Source organism: Cucurbita pepo, chromosome LG05, assembly GCF_002806865.2.
Source record: "Cucurbita pepo subsp. pepo cultivar mu-cu-16 chromosome LG05, ASM280686v2, whole genome shotgun sequence".
Taxonomy (NCBI): Eukaryota; Viridiplantae; Streptophyta; class Magnoliopsida; order Cucurbitales; family Cucurbitaceae; genus Cucurbita; species Cucurbita pepo.
The window spans coordinates 3,950,920-3,976,077 of record NC_036642.1 but is presented as its reverse complement, the minus strand read 5'-3'; the positions used below and the strand labels follow the sequence as shown (position 1 = coordinate 3,976,077).

General features: G+C 37.6%; 7 protein-coding genes, 1 long non-coding RNA gene and 1 other non-coding gene across 12 annotated transcripts; 5 read left to right on the top strand and 4 right to left on the bottom strand.

Moving 5' to 3' along the window:
• Positions 1 to 132: 132 nt before the first annotated feature.
• On the bottom strand, positions 133 to 555 carry LOC111796119 (stress-induced protein KIN2-like). Its single transcript, XM_023678811.1, has 2 exons — positions 478 to 555; positions 133 to 394 (listed from the first exon to the last, which is right to left on the bottom strand). The coding sequence occupies exons 1-2, from the start codon at positions 535 to 537 to the stop codon at positions 251 to 253; spliced, it is 204 nt and encodes a 67-aa protein (XP_023534579.1). The 5' UTR covers positions 538 to 555; the 3' UTR covers positions 133 to 250.
• A 1,687-nt stretch (positions 556 to 2,242) lies between these two features.
• On the bottom strand, positions 2,243 to 3,117 carry LOC111795885 (actin-depolymerizing factor 7). Its single transcript, XM_023678513.1, has 3 exons — positions 3,057 to 3,117; positions 2,688 to 2,947; positions 2,243 to 2,626 (listed from the first exon to the last, which is right to left on the bottom strand). The coding sequence occupies exons 1-3, from the start codon at positions 3,057 to 3,059 to the stop codon at positions 2,476 to 2,478; spliced, it is 414 nt and encodes a 137-aa protein (XP_023534281.1). The 5' UTR covers positions 3,060 to 3,117; the 3' UTR covers positions 2,243 to 2,475.
• Positions 3,118 to 4,984: 1,867 nt separating this feature from the next.
• Positions 4,985 to 7,457, top strand: LOC111795022 (cytokinin hydroxylase-like). Its single transcript, XM_023677245.1, has 4 exons — positions 4,985 to 5,216; positions 5,300 to 5,529; positions 6,280 to 6,915; positions 7,002 to 7,457. Exons 1-4 carry the CDS (start codon positions 4,985 to 4,987, stop codon positions 7,434 to 7,436), a joined length of 1,533 nt encoding a protein of 510 aa, XP_023533013.1. The 3' UTR covers positions 7,437 to 7,457.
• Positions 7,458 to 7,911: 454 nt separating this feature from the next.
• LOC111794635 (60S ribosomal protein L36-2-like) lies at positions 7,912 to 9,552 on the bottom strand. 2 transcript variants are annotated; one of them, XM_023676717.1, is made up of 4 exons: positions 9,469 to 9,552; positions 8,800 to 8,904; positions 8,310 to 8,509; positions 7,912 to 8,161 (listed from the first exon to the last, which is right to left on the bottom strand). In XM_023676717.1, exons 2-4 carry the CDS (start codon positions 8,899 to 8,901, stop codon positions 8,131 to 8,133), a joined length of 333 nt encoding a protein of 110 aa, XP_023532485.1. In that variant the 5' UTR covers positions 8,902 to 8,904; positions 9,469 to 9,552; the 3' UTR covers positions 7,912 to 8,130. The 2 variants fall into 2 exon arrangements, with proteins under 2 accessions (XP_023532485.1, XP_023532486.1); XM_023676718.1 differs by having other exon boundaries at positions 8,800 to 8,918; positions 9,469 to 9,512.
• A 1,066-nt stretch (positions 9,553 to 10,618) lies between these two features.
• Positions 10,619 to 11,029, bottom strand: LOC111796253. The gene is made up of 2 exons (XR_002815311.1): positions 10,945 to 11,029; positions 10,619 to 10,856 (listed from the first exon to the last, which is right to left on the bottom strand). It is a non-coding gene; the product is annotated as an uncharacterized LOC111796253 (long non-coding RNA).
• A 564-nt stretch (positions 11,030 to 11,593) lies between these two features.
• LOC111794345 lies at positions 11,594 to 15,722 on the top strand. 2 transcript variants are annotated; one of them, XM_023676302.1, is made up of 6 exons: positions 11,594 to 11,742; positions 12,116 to 12,869; positions 13,683 to 13,741; positions 14,032 to 14,160; positions 15,015 to 15,150; positions 15,248 to 15,722. In XM_023676302.1, exons 2-6 carry the CDS (start codon positions 12,165 to 12,167, stop codon positions 15,569 to 15,571), a joined length of 1,353 nt encoding a protein of 450 aa, XP_023532070.1. In that variant the 5' UTR covers positions 11,594 to 11,742; positions 12,116 to 12,164; the 3' UTR covers positions 15,572 to 15,722. The 2 variants fall into 2 exon arrangements, with proteins under 2 accessions (XP_023532070.1, XP_023532071.1); XM_023676303.1 differs by having other exon boundaries at positions 11,594 to 11,746.
• A 196-nt stretch (positions 15,723 to 15,918) lies between these two features.
• On the top strand, positions 15,919 to 15,999 carry TRNAL-AAG. Its single transcript has one exon. It is a non-coding gene; the product is annotated as a tRNA-Leu (tRNA).
• A 176-nt stretch (positions 16,000 to 16,175) lies between these two features.
• On the top strand, positions 16,176 to 17,492 carry LOC111795767 (UPF0496 protein At3g49070-like). Its single transcript, XM_023678340.1, has 2 exons — positions 16,176 to 16,252; positions 16,467 to 17,492. The coding sequence occupies exons 1-2, from the start codon at positions 16,207 to 16,209 to the stop codon at positions 17,426 to 17,428; spliced, it is 1,008 nt and encodes a 335-aa protein (XP_023534108.1). The 5' UTR covers positions 16,176 to 16,206; the 3' UTR covers positions 17,429 to 17,492.
• Positions 17,493 to 19,912: 2,420 nt separating this feature from the next.
• On the top strand, positions 19,913 to 25,003 carry LOC111795160 (mitogen-activated protein kinase kinase kinase YODA-like). 2 transcript variants are annotated; one of them, XM_023677436.1, is made up of 11 exons: positions 19,913 to 20,244; positions 20,620 to 21,181; positions 21,260 to 21,988; positions 22,090 to 22,177; positions 22,287 to 22,349; positions 22,423 to 22,583; positions 22,671 to 22,746; positions 22,857 to 22,916; positions 23,002 to 23,109; positions 23,609 to 23,889; positions 23,972 to 25,003. In XM_023677436.1, exons 2-11 carry the CDS (start codon positions 20,625 to 20,627, stop codon positions 24,444 to 24,446), a joined length of 2,598 nt encoding a protein of 865 aa, XP_023533204.1. In that variant the 5' UTR covers positions 19,913 to 20,244; positions 20,620 to 20,624; the 3' UTR covers positions 24,447 to 25,003. The 2 variants fall into 2 exon arrangements, with proteins under 2 accessions (XP_023533204.1, XP_023533203.1); XM_023677435.1 differs by having other exon boundaries at positions 20,615 to 21,181.
• The last annotated feature ends 155 nt before the right edge of the window (positions 25,004 to 25,158 follow it).

Below are 25,158 nucleotides of genomic sequence, written 5' to 3'. Positions count from 1 at the left end.
AAATCCCCAACACCGTGGTTTTAGCCACGTGCTCCAATTCTTTGAGCAATCACGTGCTCTAGTAGTGACAAACATAATTTAACTAGCTTAAAACATAGATTTCAGCGACAAGATTCAAATTTTCTATTTCATATATCGAATAGAAGTGCAATTCAACAAAATTCAACGTTTAAAGAGAAAATTAATACGATGTTTCCATTCGGATGATAAAGCCTTTATTCATGAAAGCCTAAGCTAATTTGATGAAGCTTCATTTGTTAAAGGTAGTGGCGTCTTTAAGAGCATCAGCAGCACCGTGAGCCTTGGCCGCTATCTGTTGTCCGGCCTCTTGTATCGACTCCTTGGTTGATTGGAGTGTATCACTTGCCTTGTCCATCAAATTACTCGCCTTCTCCTACACAATCATATAAAGCAATATGTTAGCCATCATCGATTAAACGACCACCAAGCACTTAAGAAAACAGGGGCGAAGTGAACCTGGGCTTGGCCTTTGGCTTCTCCAGCTTGGTAGCTCAAACTTTGAGAGCTGTCTGCCATTTTGGTCGAAAAGAGTTGGAAAGGTGAGAAAGGGTTTGGTGAATAAAATTGTTATTGTTGATTATGAGCAATCTGGTCGTGATTTTTGTAGGGAAGTTTGGATCTAAATATGGTCTACCCATTTAAAAGGGTTGCACGCCACGTGGAAGTTTAGAGTTTGAGAGGCGGTGACACTTGTCGTGGTGTGGTTGGAGCTGTTCTACTTAGGGGCCAATTGACCAGGATTTCAGTTCAGATTGTTTCTCCGCTAATATGTTATATATTTTGTCATAAAAAAATGTTCCTAAAATTTTAATTTTTTCTTTTCTTGAAATATTCTTATAATTAATTTTAGAAAATTAATATTTTGTTTTAAAAATACTCTTAAATTTAATACACTCTACCTAAATTTTTTTTAAAAAAAATACCCTAAATTTTAAAAAACGCTTTCGTAAAATAAAGTTTTAAATTTTTTTATTGTTACTTTTTTAGAATTTATAAGTAATTTTGGAACACTGTAATAATATTTTTAAACTAAAAAAAGTTTTAAGAGAATTAATGAAATTTTTGAAAAAAAAGGTATTTTTGAAAATTTTAATATAAATATTAACAATTATAGAGTACTTAAAATTAGTTTATATTTTATTAATTTAGCCATATATTTATATTTGAATATAAATCCTTTATTAATTTTAAATTTGATTAATGAATGCAATGGGCCATTTTTGCATGATTTATCTTGGACCAACTTTGAATTATTTAGAATAACAAAATTAAAANAAAAAAAAAAAAAAAAAAAAAAAAAAAAAAAAAAAAAAAAAAACTGCAAGATCATTATAAATTTTACTTGACAACCTCTCAAATGAAGAGGAAGACATTTAACCCCGGGTCATATTCTCATACCCAATCCTCGTCATATTCTCATACTCGATAATTATATGCGAATATCCGATAATTGTATGCAGTAAGTCGTTGTTGTTAATTGCCTTTAGGTTTTGTATCGACCATTTACATGGACCTTGTTAATTGCCTTTAGGTTTTGTATCGACCATTTACATGGACCTACTTCCTAACGAACGACTCATCTTTGAGCATGATAAACATGCCGACCAATTGCCGTTGTCTTTTGCTTACATTCCACCTTCCCATATAACAACAATTTCAATTTCTCAAATCTTGCTTTCAAAACTCTTTTTCAAAATCTGCCCCGTTTTCTAATTATATATTGTGGGTGTGGGTTGCTTTCAAAACTCTTTTTGAAAATCTGCCCCGTTTTCTAATTATATATTTTATCGAAAGCTAATATAAAAAAAAAAAAAAAGAAAGAATTTTATCGAAAGCTAATAGAAAGAAAGCTAATAGAAAAAAGAATAGAGGTATTACTGAACATCTACTATTGGATTCAAAAAAGCGTAGGCCCCAGGCAATCTGGCAACTTTCTTGAACTGGGTCTGAAGCTCTAGTATATGTTGCTGGGCCATAGGTCTTTTTCGAAATCTACTCCGTTTTAGGCAACTTTCTTGAACAGGCCTAAAGCTCGAGTATACGTTGCTTGGCCATAGAACGAATAGGCTTAGCTCACTTATTGCTAGGAATCATTGCCATCAAAGTGCGGTTCAAACTTAGAGATGGAAGAAAGAAAGAAGAGATATAAATTCAAATAATTCTCAAACTTGAAATAAAAACTTAGCAATTTCCTCTCAAACATTAGAACAATTTTTTGAGGAAGTATTTCATAACACTACAAAGTACAAACCATGCTATAAAATACTTCCCAAAACATCCAAATATGAAAGGGCTACACGTATATTTGAGTTATAAATAAAATAATAAATAATTAAAAAAAAAAAATACAAAAGCTTCTCTAGAAGATGTGTATTGTTCGTTCAATAACAAACCATCCCACATGAACTTGGACCAAACACAAACGAGCCACAGACAGCTTCTTCTTGTCGGCATCTAAAATGCCCGTGCCTTGACAATGTCAAAGCTCATCTCACTCGGATCGGTTGCCTGCAACTCAAATTGAATGCCATCTAGCTCTCTCTTGAACCTATCCTTCGAGCTCGCATACACCATCTTCCCCCTCACCTTTGATGTCTCGGGCGACCTATACGTCAAACATATTAGTAAAGAACAATTTTTAGGTTGAACCCACGATTGATGTTTACCATGCAATGAAGAAAATCTTGCTCTTCTGGCAATTCTCATCAGTGATGAAGTCAAAATCAAAGACAGCATAGCGACACTCATCGGCAGGGAGAGATCCAGTGAAATCCTCGTATGTTTCTTCAGGTTTTCCGAGTTTCTCTACCACAATTTCCTGTTGTTCAATCTTGAAGATGATGAACCTGTAGTTTCTCTTTGCTTTCAGCTCTAAGAACTTCAACTTACATTCATCTCTCACGGTCATTCCAGATGCTGAGTTCGCCTAATTCAACAAACATTACCCAACAAACAAACGATGAGAAAGTAAACATAGTTTTTACCGTTCGATCGATAATCATAATAACGGAAGAACAAGTACGAGAAAGGCATACCATGTTGTCTTGTTGTGGGGGAGGAAGGAGGGAAAGAGTGTAGTATGGGAAAGGGAGATGAAGAAAGAGAGAAATAGAGGAGGAAAGGAATGGATTGGGAGGAAAATGAGAGGTTAGAAGAAGGAGAAGTTTAAGGAAGGAAACTAATTAATTTGAATATTTGACCAATTCTAACGCCTAAAGTTTAGGATATTATGTTACATCGTATTCTAAATTAAGAATAATTATGTTCTAAGCTTTTCTTAAAACATTAATTTAAGAACCATATATGTCACATATTTGTTTGTTGAATTTGAATGTAACAACAAGGTTTCAACTTTGAAATTTTTTCCATTCAAAACAACAAATTGGGACATATATTTTCATGCACAACATTAAGGTTACAACGTTGTTGAAACAAAAATAAAATAAAATAAATAAAAAAGTTAAGTTGGTTTCAAAGGGTTGAAATTTTCATTATCTGACTAATGTGTTTGGTTTTTATGTGTGANAAAAAAAAAAAAAAAAAAAAAAAAAAAAAAAAAATTATTTTCATGAGTAAGTTATCATGTTTTTATTTTTGACTTTTCAAAAATTCTTCAAGTTATTCCGATAGTGGAACATAAGCATAATTCACGTACATTTCAAATCTCTATAATTCACGTTTGTTGTAAAAAAATTTGCTAGATTACCATGTACGTTTTAAAATTACTTTTGAAGTAAAAAAAATTTTACTCTTAGATAAAAACTCAAATTCACTGCTACTGCTAGTAGATATTGTACTCTTTGGACTTTACCTTTCGAGTTTCCCCGCAACGTTTATAAAATGCAACTGCTAAATGTGGAAATCTCTCCTAAACCGACGCGTTTTAAAACTCTTGAAGAGAAGTCTAAAAGGAAAAGTACAAAGAGTACAATATCGATCAGCAGTAAGCTTGAGTTGTTACAATAAAGGTGACTGAAGTGTCATTCTTTCAAATTTAATTTAAGGTTTTCAAGTCACGTCTACTTTGTTTTAAGTCAACACCATATCGATTTTTCGTTAAAAAAATTTAACCAATTTCTACTCCAGAGTAATTTTATCAAGCCTAATATCAAAAAAATTAACCATAAGTAAAAAAGGAGTTGGTTAAATAAATTCCACTTTGATTGGCCTCAAAAAAGTTTCAAAGAAATAACGGGACGTGTGTTTTTTTGTCCGTAGAATTGGGCGGACAAGCAAAGTTGACCCAACCGCCGTGTTCTTCGACACCTGTCAAAATCTCATTGGCCCACTTCTGTTTGAATTCTTTGGTGGCTTCCGCGCCTGATTTTGGCCTCCCTTTCCCCCCACGTGAAAAACCAACCCTACCCTTTTGAATAATCAAAACATTTATGATCCTAAAACTTGGTCCTATTTATTGGGAGCAACACGCAAACAATTTCTTCACATCTATATATATATATATATATATATATATATATTACCATAATTATATTTAATAAATTTATCTATTAATTATTAAATTTATATCTAACAAAATTTTAAACTATTAAGTCAGTCCCGACTTATTGAACACAAAATTAAAAATTTTAAAAAAATAATTTAAATTTTATTAGTTTATACGTGGATAATAATAAAATGAAAAATAAATAAATAAATAAATAAAAATTGGAATTAGGTAGGAAAGCAAACTTTATAGATTAAAAGCTTTAAAAATATTTGTCCCCTTTTTGTCCCCAAAGGGGTCAAAACAAAGGGTTGACTTGAAAAAACCGTTCATATATGGAAAACGTCTTCAATTCAAAGTCAAAATAAAAATAAAAATAAATAAATAAATAAATCCCCATATAATTCCTATAAATACCGACCAAATTCCATTCTTCCACCATCAACAAAGGATTTGAGACACTGATTTTAGAGAGAGAAAGCTAAGATGTTGGTTGAAGAAGCTTTTGGGTTAGTGATAATGGCGTTCTTTACTTCCTTGCTCTTCATGCTATTGTTTTCTTGTTGGATTTCACCTTTTTTAGCCCACAAAAAGCTCAAGCGAAATGGGTTTCGAGGTCCGACCCCGAGTTTTCCTCTCGGGAATATTAGCGAGATGAAACGGACGAGCTTCGGTCGTGTGTTCGAGTCTTTGACGCATGATATACATTCCATTGTGTTTCCCTACTTTTCTCGGTGGCAAGCTGCCCATGGTTGGTATTGTTTTTTTTTTATGATTAAATGAGTTGAGTTATGCTTAAATTGATAGTCATGTGTTTGTAATGATTATACATAGGAAAAATATTTACGTACTGGTTAGGGACAGAGCCGTTCTTGTACATTGCAGAGCCGGAGTTTGTGAGGATGTTGTCGAGGGAAGTGCAAGCTAAGTACTGGGGGAAGCCGTCGGTGTTCAAACGTGATAGGAAATCGATGTTTGGGAATGGATTGGTGATGGCTGAAGGAGACGAGTGGGTTCGACAAAGACACGTCATTACTCCTGCATTTAATCCTTCCAACTTAAAGGTTTTTTTTTTTTCTTTTTTTTTTTTTTAATTTTTAATTTACCTAATATTCCTAAATTTTCAAAAATATATTTAAAAGGGTTTTGAAAATTTTCTTATAAACTTTAAAAAAAAATAATATTAACATATTTAATCTTTATAAAAGAATTTAATTTTTTTTATCATTAATATATATGAACGAAAACCCTCTATTTATATTTGAGTATTGAAAGTAAATAAAAATAAAAAAATTAAGGGTATTAATGTAATTTTTGGAAGTTTGATTTATTTTAATTTAAAAGATATTTTAAGTTTAAAAAAAAACTAAAGATTTAATGAATTTTTTAAAAGTTATTTTTTAAACAAAATATTAATTATTTATATCTAAAATTGAGATATTTTTAAATTTTTTTAAAATTTAAGGGTATTTTTTGACATTTATTTCTAAAATTTAATAATATTGTCGAATTTTTAAAAAAATTCATTGGTATTTATAAGACAAAATACAAAATATATATATATATATATATATATATATATATATATATATATATATATATATATATATGACATTTAAAACATGTCACATTCATACACTAGTAGTGTAAAAACACATGAAACATATAGACATGCAAACATTGATTGCCTTTCAGCGTGTATTCAATTTTCAGGTTTTTTTTTTTTTTTTTTTTTTGACCATTTCAAACTATATATTATCAATTCCTTTTCAAAAACATAATAATTAGGAATGACCAACACGCAATCCGTACAGGCAATGGCGAGCTTAATGGTGGAGTCCACCACCCAAATGCTGGACAGGTGGGCCCACCTCGTACTCTCCGGCCATCCACAAATCGAAGTGGAAAACGAAATCACTTCCACCGCCGGCGAAATCATCGCCAAAACCAGCTTTGGAATCGACCATATAAGCGGCCGACAAGTCTTCCACAAACTCAGGAATCTCCAGATGACACTCTTTAAAACCAACCGTCTTGTCGGAGTTCCGTTCGCCGGGATTTTGATCGCCGGCAAGGCCCGAGAGGCCAAACGCCTTGGTGAAGAGATCGACGAGCTGTTTCGAGAGGTGATTACGGCGAGGAGAGAGAATCAGGCGGCGGCGGCGGCGGCGGCGGAAGTGGTGCAGCAGAATGATCTTTTGAGCTTGCTTTTGAAAGAGAGTGGTGGAGAGGGGAAGTTGGGGAGGTGGTTGAGTACGACGGAGCTGATTGATGAGTGCAAGACGTTTTTCTTTGGTGGGCATGAAACGACGGCGTTGGCTTTGACGTGGACTTTGCTGCTTTTGGGTATTCATACGGAGTGGCAAACTCAGCTGAGAGATGAGATTAAGGAAGTTCTTGGTGATAAAGAGAGTGACTTTGATTTCACTAAGCTTTCTCAGCTCAAAAAGGTATAAAATTAAACCATATTTTCTTTAATCATTAATCATAAAAGACATCAAAAAAATCTGACGTTTAAAAACACAACAAAATGTAGATGGGATGGGTAATGAGCGAGGTTCTACGTCTATACCCGTCCGCACCCAACGTGCAAAGGCAAGCTAGAAGAGACATTACAGTAAACGGACTGACGATCCCGAACGGCACCAACATGTGGATAGATGTGGTGGCCATGCATCACGACGAGGCCCTTTGGGGCGAGCAGGTGAACGAGTTTCGGCCGGAGAGATTCGAACACGACGGGGTAGCTGGGGGGTGCAGCCACAAGATGGGGTATTTGCCGTTTGGGTTTGGAGGAAGAATGTGCGTTGGAAGGCACTTGACGTTCATGGAGTATAAGATTGTGTTGACGCTTATTTTGTGTAGGTTTTCTTTCACATTGTCTCCTGATTACTGCCATTCGCCTTGCATTATGCTGTCGCTCCGGCCCGCGCATGGTCTACCTCTCATTTTTCAACTACTGGAACACTAATTTATAAGGGATTAGGTTGTTATAATGGATAAGGTAATGAGAACGAGCTTGTGAAAATGAGCTCCTTTAGGAAGTGAACGGCATGTTCGGTAAATTGGGGAAGTCTAAACCAGGTTATCTATGGGTATATGTTGAACATCCGCTCATGCTTGTCTAAGACATTGTCGTCAATAACCACATATCCGTTCAACATGCTTGATGTCACAAGACCTTTCTTTCTAATTTTCTAATTTTGTATAAGACTGAAATTCCAACTCCTAAAGACCATTTCATGCTATAATTTTCCCTTATGACCTTATAATATAAATACACATAACAAAATAATGGATTATTATAGAACAAATATTAAAAGGTCGAAAGATTTAAAAAAATAGAATCATCTGATTTGATTCGTTCTCAATAGCTTTAAAAAAATAGAATCATCTGATTTGATTCGTCCTCAATAGCTATGTGATGATCATCTGAGAGTGATCCATACACTCAAAACATAGACGGGCTATTAATTCACCGAATCGCACTATGAAAATAACAGGGCCATAACAAAATTGGGTGTTAGTAAAAACGAGTTTAAAGATAACAAAACTGAAGTAGTCTACAGCAAAGAGCTCAGTCTCTTAACAAATTCAGTAGTAAAACAATAAAAAAAGAGTAGCCAGAGAGAAACTTTGAATAAATGAGCACAAGTGTAATGATCTCACTTTTTCTTCTCACCACCTCCACCGGCCCTGCAAAAATACAACATATCCAGAAATGGAATCAGAATGCTAACCAGATGTGAATCATTTGATTTTGTTACAAACAAAACATGATTCAGACCCCCATGTTTATGTAAAAACAGCAGTTTTGCCTTGTTAAATGGACAGATTGGATTACCTCATCTTTCTTAGCACACTGGACATCTCCTCACGCTTCTTCTTGGCCCTCTTGTGAGTTCCAAGCTTTCTTTTGGCTACCTTCAAAGCACGCTTGTCTTTACCAACTTTAAGAAGCTCAGTGATTCTCTTTTCATATGGGGCGAAACCAGCAACTTCCCGGATCAAGCTCCGGACAAAAAGAACCCTTTTGCTTGATTTCTGTTTTAATAGATATAAAAACGGTAACATGAGAACACAATCTCACATTTAGTGAAAACTATGCCGATAGATAAGCAATATAACAAGACTTTCAGCATAATGTTAGAAGTATGTAACTACAGTTTAGAACTGGTCCAATAAAATGAAATAAAATAAGCTAATTCCTCAAGCAACTAAAAAAAATAACTAACATCCCTGGCAAAACATGTTTAAACAGAGAAAACCCAACGCCTTACATTTCCCCATTGAAGGAAATTCCAAAAGATCTAGTTATGTGGTGATTGACTTACTCCTTTGCGATCAGAGGGTCGTGGAGCCAACTCCTTCTTGGTGACTATGTGGCCCTTGTTCAGCCCAACAAAAAGGCCTGTATTCGGCTGTTTTGGAGCCATTACCTGCTTCAATAAAACTATGAGAAAACTAAGTTTAAATGCAAAATTCAAACGCTGCAAGACTAAAAGAGTTGGGTTTTAAAGTAAGCAAAGACAGATCAGACTCCTGACATTTGATCGTTGTAACTAAAATTGAGTGTTTAAATCAAGCAACAACCATGTATAGCTCCAGCCACATCAAAATTATTTTACTAAGCACGTTCAAAGTGCAAAAATTCTCAGTTAAAGGGATCCAAGCAGAATATAGTTTCCTGAGTAGAAAAGTAAAACCACAACGGAATACATTCAAATCATTACGGTGCCTATAGAGATCGTGAGCTAATTAACGACTAGGGATCAAGCTGCAAATTAGAGAATACGTTAACAACTCACTAAACGTATATCATTAACAAAACGATTCAATACAGAACAATTGCTTGTCTAAGAACTTAGCAAACACAGATAAACTCAACTTCGTACGCAAAAACAAACTATCGATATTGAGCTCCAAAAATTGATCCACAGGACTAAGAACGAATAATGTCGAAGGAACAAGAATTGGTAAGATGCAAAGCTAGGGTTTGTTACCTGTTCAATGAGTGGAGACGTCCTAAGCCGGAGGAATGAAAAATTAGGGTTTTAAGATTTAGAGGTGTTTTTATATCGTGTGAATAATTGTTAATGGGCCGGACTTCCATTTGGGCTGTATTATTTACATAAATTATGTATTTTTATACATAAATTTATCTAATTTGCTCTACACTCATATATTAATATCAAATTACTATAAGCAACGACTATGTTCAAATTTGTACTAACACTACTATGAGTATTTGACAATGTTTGTGATGTCCTATGTTAGTTGGGGAGGAGAACAAAACACCCTTTGTAGGGGTGTGGAAACCTTTCCTTTACCGACGCGTTTTAAAGCCTTGAGGAGAAACCCGAAAGGAAAACCCCAAAGAGGACAATATCTACTAGCGGTGGATCAGGGTTGTTACAAATGGTATCAGAGTCAGATACCAAACAATGTGTCAGCCTTCTCGCTGTTCCCCGGAAATGGGTAGGCACGAGGCAGTGTGTCAGTAAGAATGTTGACCCCAAAGGGGTGGGTTTGGGGGGGAGGTCCCACATCGATTGGAGAAAGGAACGAGTGCGAGGACACTAGCCCTGAAGGGGGTGAATTGTGATGTCTCACATTGGTTGGAGAGGATAACAAAACAAAGAGAAAAGGGCGTGGTGAATTGTGATGTCTCACATTGGTTGGAGAGGATAACAAAAAAAAGAGAAAAGGGTGTGGACAATATCTGCTAGCAGTGGATCAGGGTCGTTACAAATGGTATCAGAGCCAGACATCGAACGATATACCAGCCTTTTCGTTGCTCTCCAAAGGGGGTAGACACGAGGCGATGTGCTAGTAAGGACGCTGGCCCCGAAGGGGGGGTGGATTGTGATGTCCCACATTGGTTGGGGAGGATAACACAACTCCTAACAGACGCGTTTTAAAACAGGGGGGTCTTATATCGATTGGAGAAATGAACGAGTGTCAGCGAGGACGTTGAGGCTCAGAGGGGGTGAATTGTGATGTCCCACATTGGTTGGAAGAGGAGAACAAAACACTATTTATAAGGGTGTGGAAACCTCCCCTAACAAACGAGGGAAAACACTTTATAATTCGAGAGTATTTTAATCAAATTTACATCTCAGTAAAAATGAGAAGATATTTCGACAATTATTATTAATAAGATACGTAACCCGTTATCATTTTATTCCAGCAACATCAATTCAAGACAACTCGTTCTTTTTTGCGCATCATCGATCACAACAACATAAAAGTTCACCACCACTGGTGTCATCTCGTTTAGGTATACAAGATCCAGTGCCTCGATGTTGATGGAGGCAATCCAACTTACAGACATAATTCAGTTCATCTTTGGCACATGGACGAATGCAGCTCCACAAACCTTGCACTTCAGCTGCCATGCCATGCAACGACCGGACATTAAATGTCATTAACAATGTTTCATAATAAAAAATAACAAAAATTGGATCAAAACACCTTACTTGATGCAACCAAACAAGAACACAAGAACATGACTGCGATGAACACTGCAAAAAGCTTTGGAGTTGCCATTTGAATTGATGTGCTTTAAGAACCCAATCCCCTCATGAATTTATAATGAAATTGTTTTTTCATAAATAGCAATAACAACTGCATTTCATAAATAGCAATAACAACTGCATTTCATAAATAGCAATAACAACCTCGATTCTTATATTCCACACACACACAAATAAAAATAAATATTTTTTTTTATCAAATTGTTATTCCATAAATTTAAGGATATTAAATTTCTTTCTTATTCCTGATTTTAAATATAATAGTTGTATGTTGAGTGGAAACACGCGCTGGAGGTTGCGCGTGGTTATAAGGAATGGGAATGAATAATTGGTTAAGTTGTAGGCCATAGCAGAAACAAGGAACAAATGAGAGTGCGACACGCGGGGGTGAAATCCAGCTCATCCTGGTGAACATCGTGGACGGCTCGGATTGGATTTCAAGTCTAGCCCCGGGAGGGTTAGTTTCGGAAATTCACATTATAATGGAGGGAACAAAAAAGAATCAACGGTCATAAACGAATTAGCAACACGTGGTTGTGTGGATAGGTCACGTGAAAAAACTGGGAATCGCAAAATTTAGTCTCCGAGTTCAAATTTTCGCAGTAATTAACAGTTTTCTGGCTGAACATTCTCTCCCTTTCAATAATCCCAGCCACCATGTTCTTCCCCAGATCAAATTTTCCCCTTCAATGCACGCAATCTTCCAAATTCATAAACCCTAATACAGGCGTTGACTTCCAGGTAGGTATAATCCTTCCTTGTCTATCTTTGGATTTATATGCATTTCTTATTTGGCTTTCTATGAATAGCTCTTAGCTTCCCAGCATTGACTCGATTTCTCTGTCTCGATAGTTAACTTCTAGAAATCCAGCGATTAAAGAACCTTTTCAATCTTTGAAATCCTGTTTTTCAGTTCTAAAATGTTCTGTGTATGATTCTGTTTCGCAAAAAATTCGAAACCCAGAACCTCGTTTGTCTTGATTTTCATTCCCGAATTAGTTTAGTTTCATGATCTTCAATGATTGGAAGCTACTGGAATGTTGATATGATGTTGGTTGCTGAATTGATCCGTTTTTATTGTAATATGTTTCTTGATATGTCTTACATTTACTAGGAACATCCGCATGATTTATCGTTCCTTTGAGGCTAGATCATAGGCATCAATGTCTATCATATGTGGCGTGCCTATCCTTGAGTGTGTATGCTGTCTGGGATGTTCTCGTTGGGTCTGGAAACGTTGTCTGCACACAGCCGGTCATGACAGTGAAAATTGGGGCTTAGCCACTTCCGATGAGTTTGAGCCTATTCCCCGGGTTTGTAGATATATCCTAGCTGTGTATGAAGATGATATTCGAAAGCCCCTTTGGGAACCGGTGGGTGGTTATGGAATCAATCCAGATTTGTTACTTGTGAAGAAGACATACAAAGATACACGAGGGCGGGCTCCTCCATATATTTTATATCTTGATCATGATCATGGCGATATTGTTCTTGCTATCAGGGGACTTAATATGGCAAAGGAGAGTGATTATGCTGTTTTACTAGACAATAAGCTGGGAAAGAAGAAATTTGATGGTGGATATGTTCACAATGGGCTTCTGAAGGCAGCTGGGTGGGTTTTGGACACTGAGAATGAAACTTTAAAGGATTTGGTGAAGAAGTATCCAGACTATACTTTGACGTTTGCTGGGCATTCTCTTGGCTCCGGAGTAGCAGCCATGTTAACTTTGGTAGTTGCACAGAATCTCGAAAAATTGGAAAATATTGATCGGAAGCGGATAAGGTGCTATGCTATTGCTCCTGCTAGATGCATGTCCCTGAATCTGGCTGTTAGATATGCAGATATCATCCACTCTGTTGTTCTTCAGGTAAACTGTGTATGTTCTTAATTTTTTTTATTTTACAAAGCATTCTGATAAGTCCTAGGATTTGTCTGTGAATCTCTTCTATAACTACAAGGCTTCTTTGTTATTTCTGAAATCACACGTTGGTTGGAGAGGGAAACGAAACATTCCTTATAAGGGTGTGAAAACCTCTCCCTAGTTGACACACTTTAAAATCTTGAAAGGAAGCTCGGAAGGGAAAGCCCAAAGAAGGCAATATCTGCTAGTGGTGAGCTTGGACTATTAGAAATGGTATCAGAGTCAGACACCGGACGGTGTGCCAGCGAGGAAGCTAGCCCCCAAAGGAGTTGGATTATGAGATCCCACATTAGTTGGAGAGTGAAACGAAACATTCTTTATAAAGGTGTGGAAACCTCTCTCTAGTAGACGCGTTTTAAAACCTTGAGGGGAAGCCGGGAAGGGAGAGTCCAAAGAGGACAATATCTACTAGTGGTGGGCTTGAACAGTTAGTAATGGTATCAGAGCCCAAACACTGGGCAGTGTCTCAGCGAGGACGTTGGACTCTCAAAGGTGGTGGATTGTAAGATCTCACATCGGTTGGAGAGGGGAATGAAACATTTCTTATAAGGGTGTGGAAACCTCTCTCTAGTAGATGCTTTTAAAATCTTGAGGGGAAACCAAAAGGAAAAATCCAAAGGGACAACATCCGCTAGCAATGGATTTGGATTTGGATTTGGGCTTGGGCTGTTACATTATCATGTCATGGAAGTGTGCTCAATATGTGCAGAATTTATGCTTGCTAATTGAAATGTAACGGTGATTATTATTCTGATCCAGGATGACTTCTTACCCAGGACAGCCACCCCCTTGGAAGACATTTTTAAGTCACTACTCTGGTATGGGTTATGATTCATGTCTCTCTATGGTGTTAATACTTTTTAGGTTGTTGGTAAAGTAAATATTGCTTGCAAACATAGAGAGCTCTATTCTTGCAGTGTGAACTGATTCTTATGTTAAAGATCATTGCATAGAAGTAACAACAGAAACTTTGCATTTTTGTGAAAGTAAAAGATTGGAAATGGAAGCTTGGATGTATTCAGTATGATTATAAGTTTCTCAATAATCATTTGAAATTATCCCTTCCCCAACAATGAATATTACATAAATTGGTTCGTTTTCCTTGTAGTTTGCCATGCCTTCTATGCCTGAGGTGCCTGCGGGATACGTGTGTATCAGAGGACCGGATGCTTAAAGATCCGAGGAGGCTTTATGCACCTGGTCGACTCTATCACATCGTCGAGCGAAAGCCCTTCAGGTAAAAACGACATGTATTTTCCGTATTAAGTTGGTTAATGTTGTGGAGAATTCTTGCGTCCCTTCAAGTTGGTGAAATTTTGTTTCATGTTCCGTTCAAACAAGAAAACATACCAGTTAAGACTGTGCTTGTTATGTGGATAGAATTTATTGTTTTATTACAAGCATGTGTGTTCATAAAGTTGAGACACTGAGTTTATGACCTTCCTATACTTAATGTGAGGAAAGGAAGCCTCTTTTAACTTATAATATTTTCCTTTTGGACTTTCTCTTCTGGGATTCCCTTCAAGATTTTTAAAACGCGCCTACTAGGGAGAGGTTTCCACACCCTTATTAAGAATGTTTTGTTCCCCTCTCCAACCGATGTGGGATCTCACCATCCACCTCCCTTCAAGGTCCAACGTCCTCGCTGGCACACCCGCCTATTATCTACCCCACTTCAGGGTTCAGCCTCCTCGTTGGCATACTGCCCGGTATCCACCCATTCAGGGTCTGGCCTCCTTGCTGACACATCGCCCGGTGTCCACCCCCTTCAGAGCTTAGTGTCTCGCTAGCACACCGCTTGGTGTCCACCTCCCTTCAAGGCTCAGCGTCCTTGCTGGCACACTGCCCGGTGTTAATCCCGATCCCACATCGGTTGGAGAGAGAAATGAAACATTTTTTATAAGTGTGTGGAAACCTCTTCCTAGCATATTCGTTTTAAAATCTTGAGGGGAATTCTGAAAGAAAAAACCCAAAAAAGACAATATCTGCTAGCGACGGGCTTAGGATGTTACGTTAATGTGGCTTTCTCAACCATTGAAACATGTCCTGCTCTAACATTGAATGGATTCACCTGGTGTTTCTTGTTGAAAGATGCGGAAGGTTTCCACCTGTGGTGAAGACGGCTGTTCCAGTAGATGGGCGGTTTGAACACATAGTTCTTTCTTGTAATGCAACTTCTGACCATGCCATCATTTGGATAGAGAAAGAAGCCAAACAAGCCCTGGAAGTAAGTTCCATCATTCTACCAAGCCATTTATGCCGACTGCTTCAAGTTTAATGGAAATTTGAAATACAACACAACCATTTGCTTCTGTCAACTACAGTTAATGCACAAGGATGATAAAGCCATGCAGATACCACCCCAACAAAAGATGGAGAGGCAAGAGACTTTAGCTAGAGAGCATAGCGAAGAGTATAAGGCTGCATTGCAACGTGCCGTGACGTTAGCAGTGCCACATGCCTACGCGCTTGCCCCATACGGGACCTTCGACCAGACAGATGATGGGGAAGAAGAAGAAGAGTCACCAGGATCAAGTGGAGGGTCGTCGAGGAGGAAGAAAGAAACTTGGAATGAACTGATAGAACGTCTTTACGACAAGGATGATTCAAGAAGCGCAGTGCTGAAGAAATCAGTGAGTAGTATTTGATGTTTCATTGTGGCTATTCATATGAATATTTGTTGCAATACTTTTGTATAATAACGTATACTTGCACTTTGTTCGTACTTATTATTTGCTACTTGTGATACTATATACTTGCTCAATTCGAGTAAATATTGTCTACTTTGCTTTGGATTGTTAGGGGAGGTTTTCACACTTTTATAAAAAAATGTTTCGTTCTCCTCTTCAATCGGCGTGGGATCTCACAATCCACCATTTGGAAGCCTGTGTCCGCGAGGACACACTGCCCAGTGTCTAACTCATGACCATTTGTAAGATGTCTGAAATGTTTCGTTCCTCTATTCAACTGATGTAGGGCTTCATATTATATCAAAGTTGAGATGGCCGAGTTGGTCTAAGGCGCCAGATTAAGGTTCTGGTCCGAAAGGGCGTGGGTTCAAATCCCACTCTCAACAAGATAGAGATCGAAAAAGTCTTGGATGTTCCTTTCCTTTTGTCTAAACAAAAGCTTCCCGTATACCACAAACCTTCCCTATCAATTTTCTTTCTTTCCTTCCAACCAAACAATTCCTCTCTCTCTCTCTCTCTTCTTATAAAACTCATTTCCCTTTCTTTCTCACGAACATTTCAGATTTTAGTTTCATATTTTTCCTCACACTCTCATGAAGAAATCAAAGCTCGTTTCTCGTCTCCGAAAATTCCTTTCAGGTAATTCTAGTCATGTCGGTAAAAATGTTATATACTGTATGCATGTTAAGGTAAATGATGAATTGAATGAATATAGTAATAAAAGTAAATATTTTTTAGAAATGGAATTTAACAGTTTAAAGTTTAGAAATATAATTGAGATATAATAAAAAATTAAAAATTTTAAGAATATTTTTGTTAATTTAACCTTTATTTAATTATTTGTGTTGAATAGATGGTGGGGTACACATTAGGAGCCGTCCAATAGGCGTAGACGTGCGGGAGGAGTACGCAAACGCCTTCCGCACGGAATCATATCTAGATTTCTGGACACGTGTCGTGGCGATAAAAGACGTAGTAGTGGAGTCCACAACAGCAAGCCGGCTGTCGTCTTACCGGCTATTCGCCGAACATTTACTGGACCCAACTGAGCCCACCGTCAAAAGAATCCTAAATTGGGCCCATCTACGGCCCAATTCCAAATCCCTTCTCTCAGACTATTTCTCCCACACAGCCAATGCCTCTCTCTTGTGTAGCCGTTTACTCAAAGACATAAACCATTTACGTCCAGAAATTGCCATCCAGTCCTTACAAAACCCAGAATTTAATTTCAAACCCCTCTCCATCCACAACCCATTTCCAGAAATAATCCAAAACGGATGCGCCAAATTGCTGAAACAGCTGGAGTTCAACCGCGACAAGGCTCGAACCAAGGTCAAGAGGGTCAGATATTTCCAGCATAGTTCAGCTGGGTTGTTGGTGGCTGTGACCGCGTCGCTTACTGTAATACTCGTGACTCATGGAATTGGTTTAGTGGTTGTTGCTGCTGCACCGGGTCTCGCTGGCCTTGTGGGTGCTGTGAAGTTAGCCAGGGTTAAGGAGATGGCTCGAGTGCTGGATGTGGCTGCCAAAGCGACGTACACTTTGAATAGGGATTTCGACACGGTTGGTCGGCTGGTGGCTCGGTTGAATCAGGAGGTGGAGCATATGAGGGGGCTGATGAGGTTCTGGGTTGAGCTAGGGGAAGGTCGTGATGGACGGCATGGCGGCGTTGGGGAAGTGGCGCGCCAGTTGCAGCAATGCCGTCTCAATTTGGGGCAACATTTGGATGAACTTGAGGAGCATTTGTATTTGTGTTTTATGACCATAAATCGAGCTAGAAATCTCGTGCTCAAACAGATTCTGACTCGGGCTTAAGAAGAAAATATTGTCCTTTTTGAATTTTATCTTAGAAGTCCAAACCGAAAGAGATTTCTCCACTCGATTTTGACTCGATTTCTACTCCAGTTGTCTCAATTTTATATATAAAAGTCGATTTTTCCTAATAAATTTAAAATAAAAATATAATAAACTATTTGAGTTTGTGACACAAAGAATGTGTATATTAAATAAACAGAAACTACGTCTGAATCTGAATGAGAGTAATCTTGAAGATGATATCACTGCTTATATCAATAAGGTGACTCGTAAGGAATGTCGGAGTGATCAGATGAGTTCGTCGTTATTTAAAAAAAATTAAAACTCCAAAAAAGCCTTAAATGGTTAATTAATTAAAAGAAAATGGTAAACTTATGTTTGTGATAATAATAAGATAATGTAAAATATAGTTAATAAAAAAATCACGAAAGAATCCGAAAAAGCAAGGAATGTACACTTGGCGAAGTATGATTGGGCGAAAGAGAACCAATGANAAAAAAAAAAAAAAAAAGTAGGGCAGCCCACGTGGCAAGGTTCGGGTAGCGTTTAGGGGTTATATTTGTAAGGACCCCACAAGGAGGGCCTAAGGTCCTCAGGTTAAGCATAGAATAAAAATTCTTGTACCCTAATTTAAATCATCTCATATTTCTCTTCTACTCCACTCTATCACATCATTCATCTCATACCAAAGTCAATTATACATTTTTTTTCTTACTTTTTTTCGTAATTAATTATTAAATTAAGGGCTCGCCGTAACGTATTTAAATCCGTAAAGGAATTAGTCTCTGTCCCTTTTTAATATTAAAAAAATCTAGTGGCTGATTTGCACGTTATGAATAATGGGTCACCTTCATCGAAGGAGTCGGGTTATAACAATATAGCTAAGCTCGATAGACAACCTTAAATAATATATTTTTTATTTATTAAAATTTATGTTTGACTTTGATGTGTTGTCGAGATTATTTGAAAAGAAAATAAGAGTAGTTGTTTTGAAGAGCAAAATGCTCGGTTATTCTTCTTAGAATCAAGTTATTTGATATGAAATGAATTCGGTGCTTTCTTTTAATAACGAGCAAATGAGTTTACTACTAGCTTATAAGATACAGACTTTTTATCTAAACTATATATTTTTTTTTATCGGGTAAAAATACTTTTTAAAGTATATGAAAAATATTTTAGTACGAAAAGCCCATGATTTTCACAATAACGCTTATAGATGCTTTCACTTTTAACACTTTTTACTCTTTATAAAAGCATTTATTCTAAATAAATGCTTTCATTTTTATTGAAAAAACCTCATCACAAATTCATCTATATATAAATTAAATTATAACTCTGAAATTGAAAAAAAAAAATCTAATTTATTTTAGAGAAGAAAATAGTGGCTCTGTAATGTCCCAAGTTGGTTGGGTACGAGAACAAAACACCCTTTAAGGTGTGGAAACCTATCTGTTAGTGGTGGATATAGGCCGTTACAAATTGTATTAGAGCCAGACACTGGACTATGTGCCAACAAGGAGACCCTTCCCCAAAGGGGTAGACACGAGACAGTGTACCATTAAGAACGCTAGCCTCAAAGGAGGGTGGATTTGACATGGTCACACATCGATTGGAGAAAGGAAAGAGTGTCAGTAAAGACACTGAGCCCCAAAGGGGGGTGGATCGTGATGTTGGTGGATTGTGATGTTCCACAGAACAAAATAGGCTTATTAAGGAAAGAAAGAGTGCCAGCAAGAACACTAGGTGGGTGGATTGTGATGTGGATCCCTAAACTTAAAGGGGACAATATCTGGATTTGAGTCATTACAAGGTCATGCCCCTCTATTAGTTAATTTTTTTCGTAAAAATTAAATCATTTTAAAGATTAAACTTTTATTTAAAGAAGAATTTTAGTTGGATTAAAATAAACCAATTATAATATATTGTTTAAAAAGGTTTTAGTTTTATTTTTTTAAAAAAATTATATTAAATATTCTCCGTTAAATATATTCTTCCGATCTCTTTTCCCATCCTCACTTTGACAATAATAATAATTTTATTATATGTGTTTCAACTATTAAAAACTTTGTAGTAAAATTTAAATTATTATTTTTTGTTTAATAATTTATTTTTCTTATATGTTTGAACTTTAAACCATTATGATATTTAAATTTGTGGAACATTTTGACTATATATCTATTTTTTATTTTTTATGATTATTTAAGTTGACATGCATGTGAAATATTAATTTAATTTTAAATACAGTTCTTTTTTTTATTGGGAATAGATTTTTCAAAAGAAATTTATAAAAATGGAAAATAAATTCCCACAAAATTCCATAAATTAAGTAATAATATATTTGAAATAAATAAATAAATAAAATAAAAATAAAAAAATATTAGAAAATGGTTTGAAAATGTTATGTCATCCATTTCAAATAGTAATCATTTTAGTAAATACATTAAACAAAAGAAAAATCAATTTTCAGGCATTTTCATGTCTCTTTGCTTAGACATACTCTCTGTCTCTCCTCTCTCTCTCTCTCTCTCTCTCTCTCTCTCTCTCTCTCTCTCTCTCTCTCCCTCCAAATTTCTTTAGCTTCTTCTCCATCTCTGAACCGATCTGCCAATCACTGAATTAAATTTGGTTTTGGGTGCAAGTTCGTGGTTCTTCCCTTTTTTTCTTCTTCTTCCTCGATCATTTGAACTTCAATTTCGAGGGTTTTTGCTTATCATCACTATTCAATTTGATTGATTCCCTTTGTTTCTTCATCTGATTCGGCCGAAATTGCGAAGTGAGTTCTGCGGGATCTGTAGTTCTTAGCGACTTTCTTTTCAGTAAGTTTTCTATGATTCTCTCCTGTTTACATCTTCTATTAGTTGATTTCTCTCATGTTTAAGCTTGGTTAGTGATTAACTATTTCGTGTTCACTGTTTTTCATTCTTGAAATTTTAGTAGATCTGCATTTTTAAGCAGTTTTCGTGTATTTTGAGGTTGAAACTCGGGGATTAGTTCCGAGAATATTGGAGAACTGAATGGAAAATGGATAGGAGTGTGTTCTGTTCTTGATGCTGCAACTGTTAGAAAATGACCAAATATGAATTGTTGAAGTTGGATAGTGTAGAAAATTAGTACCCTAGTCATATTATGAATGTAGAGATGAGTATCCGTTTGGAAATCTTATGTGGTGATTATGTTTGTTTGAAGTAAAGGAAGTATGCCTCCATGGTGGGGGAAGTCATCATCAAAAGAAGCAAAGAAGAGCAAGGAAAGTTTTATCAATGCATTGCAGAGAAAACTTAGAACAGCTGATGGTAAAACAAACAGCAGATCAGGAGGATCTCCAAGAACTTGTAATGATAATGATACAATTTCTGAGCAAGGAACTCGATCTCCTATTCTTTTGAGAACAATTTCACCTTCAAAACAAGTATCAAGATGTCAAAGCTTTTCTTCTGAAAGGCCACAAGCTCAACCTCTACCTCTTCCTGGTGTGCAGCCGCCAATTGTAGGTCGTACTGACTCTGGGATTAGTATTTCGCCAAAACCGAGTTCTGAAAGAAGCTCCAAGCCATCGTCATATCTACCACTCCCAAGACCAGCATGCATACCCAGGAGGCCTAACCATGCTGATTTAGATGCAGAGCTTGGTGTTGGTTCAGTGTCCAGTGAGAGCTCGAATGATAGCGCGGATCTACTAGATTCACGCCATCGTAGTCCTCAGGCAACTGACTATGATCTCGGGTCTAAAACGGCTGCAGGCAGTCCTTCGAGGTGAGCTGCAATGACCTATAACTTTAGTGGAATGCTCATACTTGACCTGTTTGTTTCAATTATTTTTTTCTGTTGTAGTGCCATTGTCAAGGATCAGTCTTCTATTGTCCCTCCACCAAGTTCACGAGAGCCCAGAAAACCAGCAAATATCTCCTTGAGCAACCACATTTTCTCCACATCACCCAAAAGGAGACCTTTAAGCAGTCATGTTCCAAATCTGCAAGTCCCATATAATGGGAATTTTTGTATTGCTCCAGACAGTTCAATGTCAAGTCCTTCAAGAAGTCCCATAAGGGCTTTTAGCACAGAGCAAGTTATTAACAATGCTGTTAGTGCTGGAAAGTTCTATATGGATCTCACTTTTCCTGGGTCAGGCCATTGTTCTAGTCCTGGTTCTGGTTACAATTCAGGGCATAACTCAATGGGTGGTGATTTATCAGGACAGCTATTTTTGCAACAAAGCCGAGGTAGCCCAGAGTATTCACCAGCTCCCAGTCCCAGAATGACTAGCCCTGGTCCTAGCTCCCGAGTCCATAGTGGTGCAGTGACACCAATTCATCCTAGAGCAGGAGGGATACCAACCGAGTCACAGACATGGCCTGACGAGAAGCAAACACACCGCTTACCTCTACCTCCGGTCGCAATTTCCAATGCTCCTTTTTCTCATTCCAATTCAGCTGCAACATCTCCCTCTGTTCCAAGAAGTCCTGGAAGAGCTGATAATCCAGCAAGCCCAGGCTCCCGTTGGAAAAAGGGGAAGCTTTTGGGTAGGGGTACCTTTGGTCATGTGTATGTTGGTTTCAACAGGTACACAGGCCTTTTCATTATCTGCTGCTTAAAACTTTACTGCTGCCTTGGTGCACATTCTCCCGATTCTTATTATTTGTTCTTATTCTTGACTGGTTTAGTGAAAGTGGTGAAATGTGTGCAATGAAGGAGGTTACATTATTTTCAGATGATGCAAAGTCCAAGGAGAGTGGCAAGCAATTAATGCAAGTATGTTCCTGATTGATGGGAAATAATCCTTAATTTCTGTGCTNTTTTTTTTTTTTTTTTTTTTGCCTCAAAGAACTACTTGGTATTGAAACAATTCAGTATTGTTCAGGAAATCACCTTGTTGAGTCGTTTACGACATCCAAACATTGTGCAGTATTATGGATCTGAAACGGTACCCATCAAATTCTACTGAGTTCAAGTTGTGTAATGTTGTACATTACTTAGCTTAAAGATATTGTATGCAGGTTGGGGACAGGCTTTACATTTACCTTGAATATGTATCTGGTGGCTCTATTTACAAGCTTCTCCAGGAATATGGACAGCTTGGAGAAGTTGCACTTCGTAGTTATACCCAGCAAATACTGTCCGGGCTTGCGTATTTACATGCTAAGAGTACTGTTCACAGGTGAATTGAATCAGCCAAGCTTGTTCTGGTAGTTTGAAGTATAAACCTTTGTTACTTCCATAACTTAGTTTAATTTTTTCTTTAAAGGGATATCAAAGGAGCAAATATACTCGTTGATCCCACGGGGCGTGTTAAGTTGGCTGACTTTGGGATGGCAAAACATGTAAGCTTCTTTGTGCTAAACACGAATCGTGTGTATATAGACTCGTTACACGAAGTATTGTTTTACTCTATTTATCCATCTTACTTTACTTATCCTGAATTTTCTTTCAGATAACTGGGCAATCGTGCCCTTTGTCGCTTAAAGGCAGCCCATACTGGATGGCGCCGGAGGTCGGACCGCCCTTGTTTACTAATGCAAATTCTTGTTATAACTTTCTTAGGCTAAAAGTTTAATCCAAATTCATTTCTTGTACAGGTTATAAAGAATTCAAATGGTTGTAATCTTGCTGTGGATATTTGGAGTCTTGGATGCACTGTTTTGGAGATGGCTACAACGAAGCCTCCTTGGAGTCAATATGAGGGAGTAAGTGGCTTAAACCAAAGTTCTGATCTTCTCTATCTTGAATTTTTATAACTTAGTAATTGTTTTTGGGTCCCTATTAGATTGTGTTTTAGATAGACCTATCATAATCGTTCAAGCTAACTGCAAATAGATATTGTCTTTTTTGAGATTTTCCTCAGATTTTAAAATGCGTATGTCAGGAGAAATTTCCACACCCGGAATGCTTCGTTCCCCTCTAAAGCCAGATACTAGGCTGTGTGCCAACGAGGACATTGGCCCCAAGAGGGTGGATTGTGAGATCCATCATCGGTTGGAGAGGGGAACGAAACATTCCTTTTAAGGGTGTTGAAATCTTTCTCTAGTGGACGCATTTTAAAACTTGAGGTGAAGCCTGGAAGGAAAATAAAAAAGGAGAACAATATTTGCTAGTAGTGGACACTTGGATACTTAAAGGCGGTTCACCTACATTTTTTCACTTTTTTTTTTACTGATGAGTTATGTTTGATGCTGAGGTCTACAGGTAGCTGCAATGTTTAAGATTGGCAATGGCAAAGAACTTCCCGAAATCCCAGATCATCTTTCGCACGATGGAAAAGATTTCGTTAGACAATGTCTGCAACGTAATCCAGCTCATCGTCCTACAGCTGCTCAACTTTTGGAACATCCTTTTGTAAAACATGCTTCACCTCTTGAAAGACCGATTTCGGGTTCTGAGCATTCAGGAAGGAATCCCAGCTTCTTGGATTCTGATAGATCTGCAGCTCCTTCATCTAGACTCTCCACAGCTGTGTTTCATTCCAGGTTCTTTTGAATCTCTCACGGTGTGTGTATTGTGTTGTTGTCAATAGGCAAATTTTCATGTTTTCTTTTTTCGTTCTGTCAGTGAAATTCATATTCCGAGGAACCTTTCATGTCCTGTTTCCCCCATTGGAAGCCCTCTGGTGCACTCTCGATCGCCACAGCACCCGAGTGGGAGAATGTCTCCGTCGCCCATCTCTAGCCCTCGGAACATGTCAGGTGCATCGACTCCGCTCACGGGAGGAAGCGGTGCTATTCCACACCAGCATCTCAAACAATCACCGTACCTACAGGAGGGTTTTGGGAGCTTGCCGAAGCCTTCAATAGGTCCCTATAGTAATGGCCCTTCATATCAGGATTCGAACCCCGACATCTTTCAGGGGATGGGGATTCAACCAGGTTCTCACATCTTCTCCGAGCAATTTGGAAAGCCTGCTTGGGAATTATACGACGGGCAGGCAGTCTTGGCCGATCGTGTTTCTAGGCAGCTCCTGAGTGATCACATAACAACTCCCTCCCTGGATCTAAATCCGAACTCTCTTTCGACCAACCGCAGATAGTCAAATTTAAGCAACTGCTTGAAATTTCACGGACCCATCTACCAGAGGAAGCTCACAAGAGGGTTCTGGTCTCTCTTCTTTGGCAGACTTGAAACCAAAACCGAAACGTGTTGTTTAACGATGAAGAAACTAAGCAGTGTCATGTCATAAAGACCCGCTACAAACGGACCTGTGCAGTAAGGTCTCTAATATCTTGAAAGAACTGGAGAAAGTTGATTTCACTATCACATGATATATAAGGTTCCTTACAACGACTAACAGATAAAGAAAGGTGAAGTTCTTGATGGAAGTATGCATACGCCCGCCGAAGCTGGCTTCCGGGTACGCAGAAACCTTATTTTTGTTGGTAGCTTATGATATGGTGGCATCAAATTGTACAAAATTAAGTACAATTTTGCTTTAGGATTGAACCTGAAGAGATCTATGTTATGGCAATACACCAAGCCAAAGAAACATTCATGGCAATGAAAGCTGTACACTTAAACATCGTCGAATAAGATGTTATGAAGATTGAAATGGTAAAATCCCTATCCATCAGACCCCCCCTTATGTCTGAAGCTTATGTACAGGAAGTAAAAGACTGATCTGGGGTTCCAAATTTGTCAATGGAAGCACCAAATCTCGACCAACTCCGTGCATTCATACCGTTAATGCTTGGTCGAGAGCGTTACTGTATACTGTTTGATCATATCAACTGTATGTACANAAAAAA

Coding starts and splice junctions, on each gene's coding strand:
- LOC111796119 (XM_023678811.1), bottom strand. CDS start 537: ATGGCAGACAGCTCTCAAAGTTTGAGCTACCAAGCTGGAGAAGCCAAA. Junction 395..477: donor AAGCCAAAGGCCAAGCCCAG/GTTCACTTCGCC, acceptor ATGATTGTGTAG/GAGAAGGCGAGTAATTTGAT.
- LOC111795885 (XM_023678513.1), bottom strand. Junction 2,627..2,687: donor AAGATTTTCTTCATTGCATG/GTAAACATCAAT, acceptor TTTGACGTATAG/GTCGCCCGAGACATCAAAGG.
- LOC111795022 (XM_023677245.1), top strand. CDS start 4,985: ATGGCGTTCTTTACTTCCTTGCTCTTCATGCTATTGTTTTCTTGTTGG. Junction 5,530..6,279: donor TTAATCCTTCCAACTTAAAG/GTTTTTTTTTTT, acceptor CAATCCGTACAG/GCAATGGCGAGCTTAATGGT. Junction 6,916..7,001: donor AGCTTTCTCAGCTCAAAAAG/GTATAAAATTAA, acceptor AACAAAATGTAG/ATGGGATGGGTAATGAGCGA.
- LOC111794635 (XM_023676717.1), bottom strand. CDS start 8,901: ATGGCTCCAAAACAGCCGAATACAGGCCTTTTTGTTGGGCTGAACAAG. Junction 8,510..8,799: donor GACCCTCTGATCGCAAAGGA/GTAAGTCAATCA, acceptor CTATTAAAACAG/AAATCAAGCAAAAGGGTTCT. Junction 8,162..8,309: donor AGTGTGCTAAGAAAGATGAG/GTAATCCAATCT, acceptor GTATTTTTGCAG/GGCCGGTGGAGGTGGTGAGA.
- LOC111794345 (XM_023676302.1), top strand. CDS start 12,165: ATGTCTATCATATGTGGCGTGCCTATCCTTGAGTGTGTATGCTGTCTG. Junction 14,161..15,014: donor GTCGAGCGAAAGCCCTTCAG/GTAAAAACGACA, acceptor TCTTGTTGAAAG/ATGCGGAAGGTTTCCACCTG. Junction 15,151..15,247: donor AAGCCAAACAAGCCCTGGAA/GTAAGTTCCATC, acceptor TGTCAACTACAG/TTAATGCACAAGGATGATAA.
- LOC111795767 (XM_023678340.1), top strand. CDS start 16,207: ATGAAGAAATCAAAGCTCGTTTCTCGTCTCCGAAAATTCCTTTCAG. Junction 16,253..16,466: donor TCTCCGAAAATTCCTTTCAG/GTAATTCTAGTC, acceptor TGTGTTGAATAG/ATGGTGGGGTACACATTAGG.
- LOC111795160 (XM_023677436.1), top strand. CDS start 20,625: ATGCCTCCATGGTGGGGGAAGTCATCATCAAAAGAAGCAAAGAAGAGC. Junction 22,747..22,856: donor ACTTTGGGATGGCAAAACAT/GTAAGCTTCTTT, acceptor ATTTTCTTTCAG/ATAACTGGGCAATCGTGCCC. Junction 22,917..23,001: donor CATACTGGATGGCGCCGGAG/GTCGGACCGCCC, acceptor TTTCTTGTACAG/GTTATAAAGAATTCAAATGG.